Raw genomic sequence first — 14,429 nt, forward strand, 5'->3', positions numbered from 1 at the left:
GAGGAGAGTGAGTGGCAATTTCTTGTAGCCTTCTTCTATTTGCCTGCTAACTGTAAATTATTAATTCCTGTCCTTTAAAGAGCAACTTCCCTCTTCCATTTCAAGATATGGGTTACATATAATTTCTAGTACTGCAAAATTTTAAGTTACAGGATGAGTTACAAGAATCTAGTGCAATATAAGGGCAGGAAGAAATAGATCAAAATCTCCAATGTTAATCCATATAGATCTGTTATGAACATGTCAGAGACAACTGATGACAGAGATGAAGAGGAAGTTATGTTGCAGATTATACCTAAAAATTGTCCAAAGATTGTCTTTTTTTAAAGAAGCAGTGTTAAATAATAAACTTGTTACATAACTTGTGATGAGCAAAGATATATGAAGCTTTGGATGCAAAACATGAATGAAACAAATTATATTTTTTAAAAGTGCATATGGCTTAAATGGCAGTACAACAGAAAAACTTTCAGTGTCTGCAGAAGTATTGGTGGAATTGTGGGGACCCTAGAGACTGTTACGGTTTGAGCAATCAAGTTCTTCATGGACATAAAACTGAGATAACAAGGTAGGGTTTGGGTTTCTTAATTTTCCCATCTATTGGAACTTCAGTATTTTAGTAGAAGAATGCAGTGAAGTGATTCTACCATATAGATGAAGCAGGGCTATGGGAATAAGTAACTGAAATAATTGTCAATATGTAGATTAAAGGTTATTCTGTTGTTTGAATCTGTTAGCATTAAAACAAAGCAAGCATGTAAATTGAGATACAGACATAGATCTATAAAAAGTACTGGTTCTATGTGTTTACAATAAAGCATGAGAATAAGAAGAGACTTACAACAATGAGCAGAAAACTTCAAATTAGGCTCTACAGTGTTACCATAACAGTCTGAGAAGATAGCCCAACAGTTTACACAGCTGATTAGGGCACTGTTAGTGGAGCTAACACCTTTGCAGGCTTTGTACATTTCCTAGGAAAAAAAAAACCCTATTTTTTCAAGGTTAATAAAAAAGAAGGTCTTGAAGAGGTTTTAGGTTTCAACAGTTGAAGCAGACCAGAGGGAATAAGAAACTTTACCATTCTCATGTTACAGCTGGAGAACTGAGGCACAAAATAATTGACTTGCCTAGGACCACACACAACAGTTGTATTAAGACTGCCTAATCTTAGTCTAGATTCAGGTCCTTAGGCCATCTTTCTTCTGTAAAATAAATTTTTTAAAATTCTTTATGGCTTCAGTTAGGTGAAACATCAAGAATGTTTAAGAGAGAAAAAATAGAGCTGACGTTTCAATAATGAAGTAATAAAGCTTGTTTTCCCTTTGCTTTCAATTTGGAATTACTTTTGGTGGAGATGTAATTATAAATTCATAAGTTTCAATTGATAAATGCCTAGATTGTACATGTTAAGGACTTCTGTATTAAGAATCCTGAAGTCCATGCTTCTATCCAATAGGCCCTTCTTGGAAAATTATTTTGTCATTTTAAATGAGACTTTGATTAATTAAAATTTCATTTACTGCATTCCAGTAATGTGGACTAATGTCGTGATTCAGCAAGTTACTAAACCCCATAATTTCATGTACTTAAGAATAGACATACACTTGAGTCTTCTTTCGGTTTGAATTGTTTGGTTCATTTCTCTAAATATTCTTAGCATCTTTGATTACTGCGTTAACATGTTTTTTTTCTTCTTTCATGTCTTTTTTTCAACTCCAAAAAAATCGGTATATTTAGCAGACATTGACAGACCATTTTAATTTAAGCAACCCAATTTCAGTAAATATCTGAGAAGCCTGGTATGTCTAATTTCTAACCAAAATTACAGTCCTTATTATGTTAAGATCTGTATCTCTGCTTAATCATTTACATTTGGAATTGTTTTGGAATTGTTAAAATAAAAAGTAGCTTAAAAATTACATCGAATTTTTCTTTTCCAGACACCTTTTTTAATCCCCAAATTAGAAATATTTGAATCCTAAGTCAAAAATACTTCCCATATCTTCATTTCTTGATGCAACTGTAAGTTTCAGTCTATATAAAAGTAGATTTTGTGTTCAATTTCCAAGGCATTGGAATTTTATAGTAGAACTGTGTAATGTGGATTAAACTTAAATTACATTACTTTCCTTCAGAAAGATCAATATAAGTTCTACCAATAGTCAATATGTGTTCAGCACCTTTCACTGTAGCATAGATTTTATGTTTTGGATTATGGGTAGGAAGACTTTATTCTCTGAAACGTGGTGGAGGTGTGGAAAAGGAATAATGCAACTTCAAACAAGCAGGAAATCTGACTAATACCTAAGATGAATAATAGAGTCCTGGTGCAGTGCTAGCTCAATTCACTAAGCTTCAACCCTTTTCAGAGTAAGCAATTCAGCTGTTATGTATTAAAGAAAGCAATTTTAATAGTAAGAATTAGAGGACGCTTTTGGATTGTAATTGTAGTTGGGTTAATTTTGTAAAATTCATTAGCAAGACGATCTCATTTGTACAAATGTAAAACGTATCACTCATAAAGTTCTGTCAGGTTTCCATTGACCCAGGTGCTTATAATGTGTTAATTTACATCAGAGAAACAGCAGTGTGTGGAAATTGGGCAGCAGATAGGATTTAGTTGTTTTTCATTAGCACTTGGACTTTGATAAAGGGGAACAGAAAAGAGCTACTTGACCTTTCAGTGCTTAAATTATTAAAGAGCAAATAGATTTGAGGTCCAGATGCTTGCAAATCTAATTTGTCTTGTGGAGTAAGGATGAAAAGACATTTTGAGTTTGAAATTGCTCCAGTCTACTTAGTTCTTTCTTTAATGTATCTGAAGATGAATAGATGGCAGGCATTTACAATGTAATATACAGGGAGTAGTGCATGTAGTATAACTAACATGAATTTGCTAGAGGAAAAGGAGCATTTTAATGACAGATTTGTTTCTAAACTATCTACAGACTTTAGCTTTAATCACTGAGTGAAAAATGTAAAGAATCCTCATTTCAACCAGTACTGAAACAGGTCATATTACCTTGTCTGGTCTGAGGTCACTCTTCAGTCCTGTTGCAATAAAAAAGGTAGCAATACTCTCCTGAAGGCAACAGCCAAATAACTTAGTTTACTGTCCATCATGCATTAGTGAAACTGAGGGATTCTTATCTTTGCTGCGGTATTAGGCAAGTGTATCCAGCTTCAGTACCTTGCAAGAATAGATGTTTACATCACCTTCTACTTTTTCTCCAATACTCCATTTAAATTTGCAAACAGTATTTATTGTAGATTCACTGTAAATTAGTAGTTAGAGGAGGCAACATGCTCTCTTCAAAGTAGCTTGGAATCCCAGTTCTAAGCAACTGTGTTTTTTTCTAGAAAATTAACTGCTAAAATCATGTCAAACATTGATTTGGAAGAGAGAAAACAAGATTCTAATGTAGGTGTTTCATGGCTAGTTTTTACAGATCAGTTCTTGTAGAATCAAAGAAAGGTTGCCATGTATTGACCTTCATTTACTACTCAGCATGGAATTAATCAACTAATGAAAATCTTTCTGCTAGATGTGTAGACTTTGTTGCACAGAGCTGCAAAATGTACAGACGGTAGCCTTCAAGTAGACCCTCAAGATACTCGTGTCCCTGGCTGTACCAAACTTATACATGGTTAGATTTCTGTGTGGGGTTCAGCATCAGATTAAAACATCTAAATTTAGGTGTCCACTTGTACGTGTCTACATGTGAGCTAAGTATTTAGTTATTATAGTCAGTGGAGCCCAGAAAGCAATTAAGTTGACCCAGAAGTAGACACCTCCTTGCTGGTCAAGTCTTTTAAGATCTGTTGCCTGTACTGAGTAGCTCTCCAGTGACTGCAATTGGAGTTTACAGATGTATAAACATCCTCATGAAGACATTTAAATTCAAGTGTCTTAACATAAAACTAAATCTCCACTGTGGTGAAAGTCTAAATCAGGCAGAAGAAGAGGTATTAAGCATTCTCAGTGTTAACTTTCTGCGCATTCTTTGTCAGCATAGGAGGTGCAGCATCTGGAGATGCTAGATCTTAAAAAACAGTGAACGGGGTCTGTTGCACGTGATCAGTAGATCTGGTAAAAAAATAGTAAGATAGCCAAGAGAACTGGCGTTTTTCTGCCTCTTGGTGATATTCACCTATGAAGGCTCGGCAGACCTAGCATTGTGCTGTTATAGAATCATGAAGTCATTGAATGGTTTGAATTGGAAGGGATCTTTAAAGATCATCTAGTCCACCCCCCCCTGCCATGGGCAGGGACATATTCAACTAGATCAGGTTGCTCAAAGCCCCATCCAACCTGACCTTGAACAGTTCCCGTGATGGGGCATCATTCAAGCACACAGCATTATCTAAATGTGCAAAGGCAGCTCGAGTGTAGAAGCAGTATGTTAGTGTCATGGTTTAAGCCCAGCCGGCAACAAAGCACCACGAGGCCACTTGCTTACTCTTCCCCAGATGGGGCAGAGAAAATATAACGAAAAGCTCGTGGGTCGACACAAGGACAGGGAGCGATCACTCACTGGTTATGGTCATGGGCAAAAAACAGACTCGACTTGGGGAAAAAAACCAAAATCAATTTAATTTATTACCAGTCAAATCAGAGCAGGATAATGAGAAGTAAAACCAAACCTTAGAACACCTTCCCCCCACCCCTCCCTCCTTCCCGGCCTTAACTTCACTCCTGGTTTTCTCTACCGCCTCCCTGCCAGCGGCGCAGGGGGACGGGGAATGGAGGTTGGGGTCAGTGCATCACACCTTGTCTCTGCTGCTCCTTCCTCCTCAGGGGGAGGACTCCTCACTCTTCCCCTGCTCCAGCGTGGGGTCCCTCCCACGGGAGACAGTCCTCCACGAACTTCTCCAGAGTGAGTCCTTTCCGCGGGCTGCAGCCCTTCAGTCACAGACTGCTCCAGCGCGGGCTTTCCCGTGGAGTCACGGCCATCTTGGGGGGCCTCCGCCTCCCCCGCTCCCCTCCATGGGCTGGGGGGGACAGCCTGCCGTCTTGTCTCACCGCGGGCTGCAGGGGCATCCACCGCCTCAGGCGCCCCTCCTCCCCTCCTTCCTCCTCACTGACCTCGGTGTCTGCAGAGGGGTTCCTCTCACATCCCACTCCCCCCACTCACTGCAGGTTCCCCTTCCTAAATCTGTTCTCCCAGAGGCGCTACCACCGTCGCTGACGGGCTCGGCCTTGGCCAGAGTCGGGTCCGACTTGGAGCCAGGGAAGCTTCGAGCAGCTTCTCACAGGAGCTACCCCTGCGGCCCCTCCGCCGCTACCAAAACCCGCCACACAAACCCAATACAGTTAGTCTGGTCATGCACTGAGTCAGTAAGGCTCCAGAGAGTGCAAGAGCTGGAAAGCTCTATGCCAGTGCTCAAAGCAGCTTGAGTCTAGCAGAGGCCAAGCAGGTGGAGGAGCTCACTGGCTATGAGCTGGCTATGACTGCACAAAGTCATCTCTTTTATTTCTAAACCAGATTTGGCTCCAGAAGGGGAATAGCCATAGCTGTGCAGTGATATGACTAAGGCAATAAGCCCTGTTGGGTCCAGACTGAGGCCTGCAGAGGCCCAGCCCAAGTGTCCCTGTACTTTGGGCAGTCTTCTGTAAACATAATCATCGATCTACAGATGACGGAGTGGGAACAACATGTCAGTAGACTGTGTGGATATTTCGTCTTTAAGAAACATAACCTACCCAGAGATTGCTGTTCTTTATGAATTATCAACTTGACAGATCATAAATTGTTATTAGATGTAGATGATGTGCAGAAACGTGGACACATTGCCACTTTAACATCAGTTACCTATACTGACTTTCTTACTGGGATTCAAGATTCCAGGAGACAAATAATGACTAAGAATCACTGGTCCCCAGTGATGCAATAAACTTGCAAGCCAGGCCTCTTTAGAGACATGGACTTCCCACTTCACAAATTAGAAACCACTGACTCAGGCTTTTACAGCAACTGCAAGGGTATAATGATTCCACTGTTTGCATATACAGCAGAAATCACAATTTCTTTTGTTCCTGCTTGAATGTCCATAGCACCTTTACAGTGGAGAGGGATGGACTGTTCCCTGTAGGTCCCAGTACAGCAAAGAATGCAAGTGCAAACTGCATTGCTTTGCAGAATGCAGAAACACTTAAAAATATGGTTATGTATAAGATGTGTAAAAGTGCTTTGCTGAGTGAGAATAACTTCCATCAAAATGTGTTTTATTCTTGCTCAGTAACAGTCAATATGCCACCGAAATTTTAAAAAGACTGTAATTTACTCTATGTGTGCTGTTATGAATAGTTATAATGTCAACAGTTAAGCAAATACTATTCCCCATCTCTTTGTAATTTATTTCTTCATTTTTATCTTACTACTCATTTCATTTCATTTAGACAAGATAAAACAGCTTAGAGAATGGAATCTATAGCTTTATTCTTACTTCTGTGAACAAAACAATACTTAATTCTACATTTTAGCACTAATCAAGCAAGCTTTTTCTGTACAAGAGTTCGAACAAGATAGTGTTCTGTGCATTTGCTATGTGAAAAGCTGTGGTGTGTATGGCTAATTTGTTTTTCCAAAACAAAATGAATTTGTTTGGAAGCATGAGTCTATTCCACAAACTCATACACCTGAATATCAAAATTACTTTTACCAGTGTCCTTTGCTTTTAACAGTTCTTTTTTTCCATAAATACCAGTATGCTATTACAGTTTCAGAATTAGTTGACTGCCCAAGTCTTAAAATAACGCATGTGTTTCTTTTGTTCTTTCCTTTCTACACTCTTAGTGTCTATCAAATAGTTGTTGAAGAAGAACGCCCACGGAGGACCAAAAAGACAACTGAAATCCTGAAGTGCTACCCAGTGCCCATTCATTTCCAGAATGCCTCACTTTTAAATTCGCAGTACTACTTTGCTGCAGAGTTTCCAGCCAATGGTTTACAAGCTGCTCAGCCTTTTACTATTGGTGATAACAAAACCTACAGTGGTTTCTGGAACACTCCTCTTCTTCCTCATAAGAGCTACAGCATCTATTTTCAAGCTGCTAGCAGAGCCAATGGGGTAAGTCTTACAACAGGTGTGGTTTTATACAGTATTTTTGTGTAAATAGATGATTCGCACCAACTAGCATGATGCCCAATTTAGTTGCTAATGAGAAAATGAAGTAACAGTGAAATTTAGCACACTGAGTTTAAAAAATAACAGTTTTCCTAACACAATATTGCTTAATGATTAAAGGTTACAGGAAGGAGGTGGGGAAAACAGCACATTTTGTCAATAGCATGTAGGCAAAATAGTGTGTTACCATTCTGTCTTATTACCTAAAAGCTGTCCAATGTGTGTTTGACTGGCTTTATTTCTTTCTTTTTTTTGTTGTTTTTGTTTTCTTGATTTGAAGAGGAGAGTGTTGCGATTTCTTTTGTTAAGTTTAAGCCAAACTTGATTGTGGATTTTAGCACATCTGTCTTGGCCTGTTCAGTCCCATTACCTTAGTTCGTAATGTCTTGAAGCCCCATGTTCTCTTTTGGTTGCCCTGACTGAATTGCAAACCAATTCCACCCCCCCCCCCCCGCCCCTTTCTGCAAACAGTAAAAGAAAAATAAGTAGATGGAACTGAAATTAAAAGTGTGTAAAAAGGTCTTCACAGATCATGTTTCATCAGACTAATTCTTCCTGGAATTGTTTTTCATTTCATGGACAGACCTACCCAGGGCCCTTCAATTCCTGATAAGCTTTGGCTGTCTGTGCTGACAGCCTGGAAATGTTTTCTGCCGGAAACCATAATGGCTTCCCTTTCCCAGTGCCCTGACAGTGCAGAAATGTGAAACACCATTGATTATTTTTTCTTGCTAAAATTGTCTAGCATGATGCTTCAAACTACATGATCTGTAAGAAAAAGAAAAATCTCCCAAGGTCATTATGTTGCCAAAGTAAAAAAGCTGAACACTTTCCTTTGCTCTTGTGAATATCTTTCACATATTTTCTACTTTTAGAGGAATCTTAAGTGAAATGTTTATGTACCATACCCAAGCAGTGTTTGTCTATATTATGAAAGCACATTGGAGTTGCTTAATAAGCAGTTAAATATGTAATGAGGCACATTAAATCAACACTTCTCTGACATTTTATCAGTACTTTTAAGAACAGAATCATGGATGACTTTCTTTGCTTAGGAACACAAGATGTGACCTTTTTCCTCTTTATTTGACACAGGAAACCAAAATCGACTGCGTCAGGGTAGCTACAAAAGGTATGTTCATATTGTGTCATGTATTCTGTATTTCAGCTTGCTGACCTTTCCTTCACATGGTCTTTGCAAACTTCCAGAAGTGTTTATGTTGCTAAAAGGCATCATTAAACCTATTACAGAATTTAAATGATTCATTTGTGTCTCTAGCTCAGATTTAGGAAGTTTGTTTGTTTGTTTGTTTTTAATAATATATGTATTACTCATTTTTAGTTGTCTACTTGAACAAAAGGGTTTTAAAATATATTCTGTGGGTTTTTATATGATCTCACAATAAATATTTTGGATTTTTCTATATAGAGTAGAGTTGTAAAATTGCCAGTTGCAGAGTGCATACTAGCTGCTTGTACATCCATAGTGAAAAATTACCCCCTACTCATAAGCAATTATCTTATCTTAATTGCTTTATGAAAGAAAAGTGGAGAAGACACGTTCTTAATTTTCATGGTATAAATCAGCTATATTTATCGGACTGTCATCACATGATACTACCATTTGTGAGACAAGTTTGTATAATTGAGACAGTGCTAGCTATAGGTTTGATCCCCAGACAGGGAAGGATAAACATGCTGCTGATACATTTAACTTTGGAGGCTGGGATCTGTCTGTGATTATTTTTGTAGTCACACCTTTTTAGAACCTCTAGCTGGTGGCAACTTCAAAGCCTGAAAAAGAAGTGGTGGGATAGTATGATTATTTGGAGATTGTAATAGAGGAAAAGGAAAAAAAGTACTGCTGTGAGCAGGAACCGGTAATACCACCTTGTGGTTTGGGCACATGGTAAGAGTATGAAACAAAAACTACTTCATCGCTGTACCACTGTTCCTTTTGGGAGATCGTGCATGTCTCATAGTGACTATCCCTAAAGTAACTGATGGCACCATGATTTCAGTTACATGTAGACTTCACAATTTCACCACTAAATCTAAATAGGGTGAGAATCTCATTACTTAAAAGTAACATAAATATTAGCATACAGTTGCCTCTGTTGAAAGGCTGGATCCTCCCTAATGTGACAAATACATTTTTTATGGCTCTTTGAACTGTTTCCTGGGGTTTTTTTCCCAAACCAAAGGTAGTAGTTTTAATTTTAATTTACTAACTGACTGCTTACTAACCCATAGAAAACTTTAAATATCTAAACTAAAACCCAATAAAACGTAGATGAGAGATGAATTCCAGATTCAAGTGGAATCCTGTGGTGTTGTTTTCTAGTAGTTTCAGTGATACCAGGAGTGGACTACATTACCTCAGAAACCATAATAGGTGATTGGAGGAATGGATTTTAAATTGTTTGAAGATTTGTATTCCTAATCACTAATGGATGTTCAACTATTTCAATTACTTGACTGACTGAAAAATCTTGCTCTCTCATTTGAGAAGTGAGGGTAACTTTATGGATTGGGATAGCTCCCATAGCAGCAAGCTACTTTGAGCTAACCCATTTGGCTGTGGAGATGTGAGAAATGCAGCTTTTATTTTAAACAAATTTCCATACATCTCTGTTTTGAAAGCATGTTTCAGAATTCTTTGTAATACCTTTGTGAAGCCTGTAAAATTCTGTGAGGGGTTGTTGTGAGGACTTTGAAACCAGAGATGTCCTCAATGGCATTTATAGTTCCTGGTGCAAAACTTTCTTGGGGGGCTTCTGTAAAGCACTGATTTCCATGCTTATAAACGGAATGTCTGTATTATATTTTAAAACTATATTTATTTAAAAAAAATAAAATGGAGACCATGACATATTTTAATATATTAATCATACCTGCCTGTACAGATTTTTTCCCTTGAGATCTAACAGAGATACTTGAGAGAAAAACACACTTCTGTGCCCCCTTTGGACTTCCCACATATGGACTAGAAAAAATAGCAAAAATGCTTAATGTCTGTAGCTCAGAAGTCACCACACCTGCAGTGGGGCAAGACAGAGAATTGTCCTCTCCTGTTCACATCCCCTTCTGTCCACACCCCTTCAAACAGCTTGGTACAACATTCACATTGCCTGTACCCCAGGAAACAAAGGCTGCTCTGACTGCTGTGCCTGATCTCTTACAGAAACGCACCATTTTCCACTGAGTTTTGTGACTACAGTATAGCTACTAGACAGTAAGCTACTTCAGCTCTATCATGTGCTCGTTGTGCATCTATTTATTACAATGCTTCTTACAAATAAGGTTGTGGACGCTTTCCAGTATAACATCTAGTTTTCGTATACTGGTAACATTTCTGAAATGTTTGTATTCTGGGCTTCTGTTATCTTTGAAAGTTCAAGTTTTTAAAGCTAAAAGGAAGTGCTTTAGGCCATTCATGTATAAAGCTGGTACAATCTTCTTTTAAATTAAGGTCTGATCCTGAAAATACCTACAGCCTTGTGTAGGCCATTGGAGTTAGGAGATGTACTCTAGAATTGAATACATATGTGGGAAACCATATGCTTTTAAGCCCTAATCAAGTCAGTTATATACCTAATTTTGAGCACAAAAGAACAATCTCGCTGACTACATTGCAACTATTCTGTCTTAAAGTAGACATGTAGGTATTTTACTGGATAAAGGCCTGTGCCATAAAGCATACCTTGTAAAACAAACATGACAGTGCAGCCAACTGTCCACTTGTTTCTTGAAAGCTTCTGCAATTCCATTTCCATGGAATTGAGGATTGTACCAAGCACATTGGCAGCCCTTCCTGGGATTCATGTCACCCAAGGTAACCTCCACGCTGCTCCACTGAGCCAGCTGAGCTTGGCCAAGCCACCTTGTTTTCTGTATTGATGGTGTGTGGTTAGCCTGTTTGAAGTCTGCCCTCAGGACCAATATGGAAGTTCAGAACCTGACATGAACATAGCTATATCATTTGCTAACTGTATTTCCTTTAATTATCCCAACTCCAGATAATCTAAAAGTCATTGGTGCCCTTGAGACCTTCTTAAGATCATTGACATTCTGCTTTATCACTGAGTTTTGTGGTGTTCATTCCATGGCCCACTGTATGCTTTTGTATTTTTTGTTAAAATAAAAATAAATGAGTAAGTGTAATGTAAAGGTACTGAGTGTTCTTGCCCCAGATCCAGCAGAACGCTTGAGTAGGTACGTCACTTTTCACTCCAGTTGATGTCAACAGGAATAATGCATGTGCTTACTGTCAAGCGTATCCTCAACTGGCACACACTGTGTTGCTGGATCAGAGCCAAAGTACACCAGATAGCCTATTACCTTATTGACGGGCTTCTTGTTAGAAAAGTACAGCCTAACTCTACTGGGTCAAATGCATGTGTAGGGTCAGTAGCTGGATAATACTTTCTCATTCCATCAATTATATTTTAAACAATCTCAATTTGTAACATTTAAAAAAATAGTCTTGTTTTATGACCATTACATTTTTACAAATGAAACCTCTGTTTAATGTATTCTTTTAGAGATCATATAAAAATCCTGATTGCAAAGATTGTAAATGTAATTTAGGATCAGAATATTGGGTTTTGAAGAGCTGAAAGTTCTCCTCCTGCTTCTACTGCAGTCAAAGGGAAACTTTGCCACTGACTTTGCTAGGGGAAGGATCAGACAGCATATTCTTGTGATATGGAGTCTTCTGATCTTAGTTTTCTGTAGAGGAAGGCTTCTAGGTCCTCTGTGACTATTTGGTGTATATACAAATGTGGAGACTGCAGGGTTTCCACTCCCATTATTTTTGACAAGATAATTAAACAAACAAACAAACAAAAATCAGGAAGAGATTTTTGTACCAGTGGTAATAAAGGTTGTCGTATTTTGCTTGAAATATGGCTTTCATATACCTACTCTTTCTTGAAGCTAAATGACTGTAAAATCTCCACAGATGAAGTTGAAAACATTCCAAAACTCCTCCAAGTTTATTGCTATCAACTTTGTGGTGTTTTGTGATTTATATTAAGGCTATATTTCCTGATATGACTTACAACACTGTCTGGACAGAAACATCTTGGTTATCTCCTAGGAATCCAGTTCTCAAGAGGGAGACATCATTGTTCTAATTTTGCAATATTGGAAGGCTTTCATTAATTATGAGAGAAGAAAGGATATTATAATATTTTAAATCCAATACCAACACTACTCTAGCAGCTACTATCAAGACTGCATTTCAATGTTGCAGAGGGATATTTCAAAATATTATGCAGCAGCAGTTTTGAGTTTAATTGTCTGCAGATGGTAGATGGTCTATTTTCCTCACTCGTTGCCACATTTCTAATAGCACCCAGGCTGTTCTATGTAAATGAGTGATCTTTCATATAATTTTGTCCTTAATTTTCCAATATTTTTTCTTTGCATCATTCTCCAGCTGCATCATGTTGGATCTGACCTTTTAATTTTTTTTATATTCCTTAATATATATGTATCATAGTGTGCTTAACCATTTAGAGGCAATCATAGAACTGCTGGCAAACAAAGAAATACGAGCTTTTATTAATGTGAGCCATGGTAATAGTTATCTATACCAGTCAGTGATTGTTACAGCCTTGACAGAAAAGTCTGAATACTTCAGACACGCAAATAATTCCGGTTTTTCAGCTTTTTCTTGTCTTAGTGGCAAAACATGAACTTGAAACTCGGACCTCAAACAGTTAATACATACCTAACTAAAAGCATGCCAACTCTCAGTAGTCATTCTCTGTATGCTGAAAGTTAAGTATATGTGTAGTGTGTACGTTTTCAGAACAAAGACCGAAGTGGGTACAAGAAAAATGAATCTTAGCTAGCTCAAAAATATTTTACATGAAAATTATCTTAAAAAAGAATTATAGGAAAAATGTACTATTATGAAATAGGAAAAAAGAAAGTGAAAGTAGTTCAAATTACCTGGAGAAGTTAATTCTAGAGTAATCTGAATAAGCAGTTAACTTTCACTCAGCCCAGTGCTGTGACTAGCAGACCCAGAGTCTCCAGTTTCCTCAAATGCATTATATGTAAATAATGTGCTTTGAGTCCTCTTCCTGAATGAAAGTTACATATGAAAGCTTACTAATTTGCAGAATAACCAAACTAACAACTGAAGATGAAAAGGAAATTGTGGGAGTTTTTTGGTTTTATTTGTAAGAAGTTCAGACAATAAACTATTGACCAAGATTCTTCTTGCTGGCCTAGCTTCAGTCTGGCTTTTTTTTCCCTCATGCATGCTGACCTGGAAATCTTCCTTTGCCTTAGCTGCGATAATCGTGACTCAGCTTACAACACCATACATTCGCATCGCCCCTGCTGCAGGCGACGACCAACTAACAGGTCAGATGTTCAAGTATAGACAAGTCATCATGCCCATTTTGTCTCATTTTCTTTGGCTCCTTTTCCCTGATGGTTTCTTCATTCTCTGCTCATAAATAGTTTTCTATGTTGAAAGTTTCTTTTTGTTTATAATTTTTTCTTCAGCTCCATTAAATTAAATTGTGTGCTTGGCACCAAAACTTACACACACATCCCTGTACATACAACTCCACTGCATGTGTCCATTGTGTGTGTGATCTGTGGAATGTTCCTTCAAGCCTGATGTAAAGAGATCTAGTCTTGCTCCATCCATAAATTGAATGACAGTTTGAATATAGATATATACCTGCATAGCTGTTTATTTTTTTCTGTGTTATTAGGTCAAGACACTAGAATTTCTAAATAATTTAGGCTTAAGAGTTGCATGTGTGAGTTAGGACAAAGATCTTTTATTAATGACTTTTTTTACTGCAGAATGTTGGGAAGATCATATTTTTTGTCAATATTTCAATATGCAAAAAATTAAAATAAAGAAATAAAATTGATTCCTTTTAAATTATATCATACATGAGTTCTAGGTTTAAAACAAAGTAACCTAGCATGTGGCATATGAGAATGAACAAGACCGTAAGGTTTTTAAATCTAATTGTCAAAGTAAACTCAGTATGCAAGTGAGACAATTATTAGGCTGTGTGTGGCTTGAAGGCTGGTTCAGAATGTACCAGAAAATCTTTATGAACTTGGGGAAATGATTCATTTTGTCAGAAAACAAACACATGCATAAAGCATTAAGGGATTGGGAAACTTTTTTATTTTCAGACAGAAGCAAAGAGCATTAAAAACTCTAGAATCTAAGGTGAGTTTGATGGCATATGTAACATGGGAAGTTAGACCTAGTCCATCAGCATTTAGCATATGATAAAATCATTGCCATTTTC

The 14,429-nt window shown here is 37.7% G+C and overlaps 1 protein-coding gene across 15 annotated transcripts in view; it reads left to right on the forward strand.

Annotated features, from left to right (window-relative positions):
• Nucleotides 1-14,429, forward strand: part of PTPRM (protein tyrosine phosphatase receptor type M) — a 505,106-nt gene that overhangs the window by 304,951 nt on the left and 185,726 nt on the right. For 11 of the 15 annotated variants that reach the window (XM_030011784.1, XM_030011791.1, XM_030011783.2 and 8 more), the window contains 3 exons: nucleotides 6,801-7,074; nucleotides 8,227-8,263; nucleotides 13,438-13,512. In XM_030011784.1, the coding sequence (XP_029867644.1) occupies nucleotides 6,801-7,074; nucleotides 8,227-8,263; nucleotides 13,438-13,512 (386 nt within the window). The remainder of the gene's footprint in view (nucleotides 1-6,800; nucleotides 7,075-8,226; nucleotides 8,264-13,437; nucleotides 13,513-14,429) is intronic. The other 4 variants (XM_030011789.1, XM_030011790.1, XM_030011792.1 and 1 more) reach the window with 1 other exon arrangement.

This window comes from Aquila chrysaetos, chromosome 4 (assembly GCF_900496995.4).
Source record: "Aquila chrysaetos chrysaetos chromosome 4, bAquChr1.4, whole genome shotgun sequence".
Taxonomy (NCBI): Eukaryota; Metazoa; Chordata; class Aves; order Accipitriformes; family Accipitridae; genus Aquila; species Aquila chrysaetos.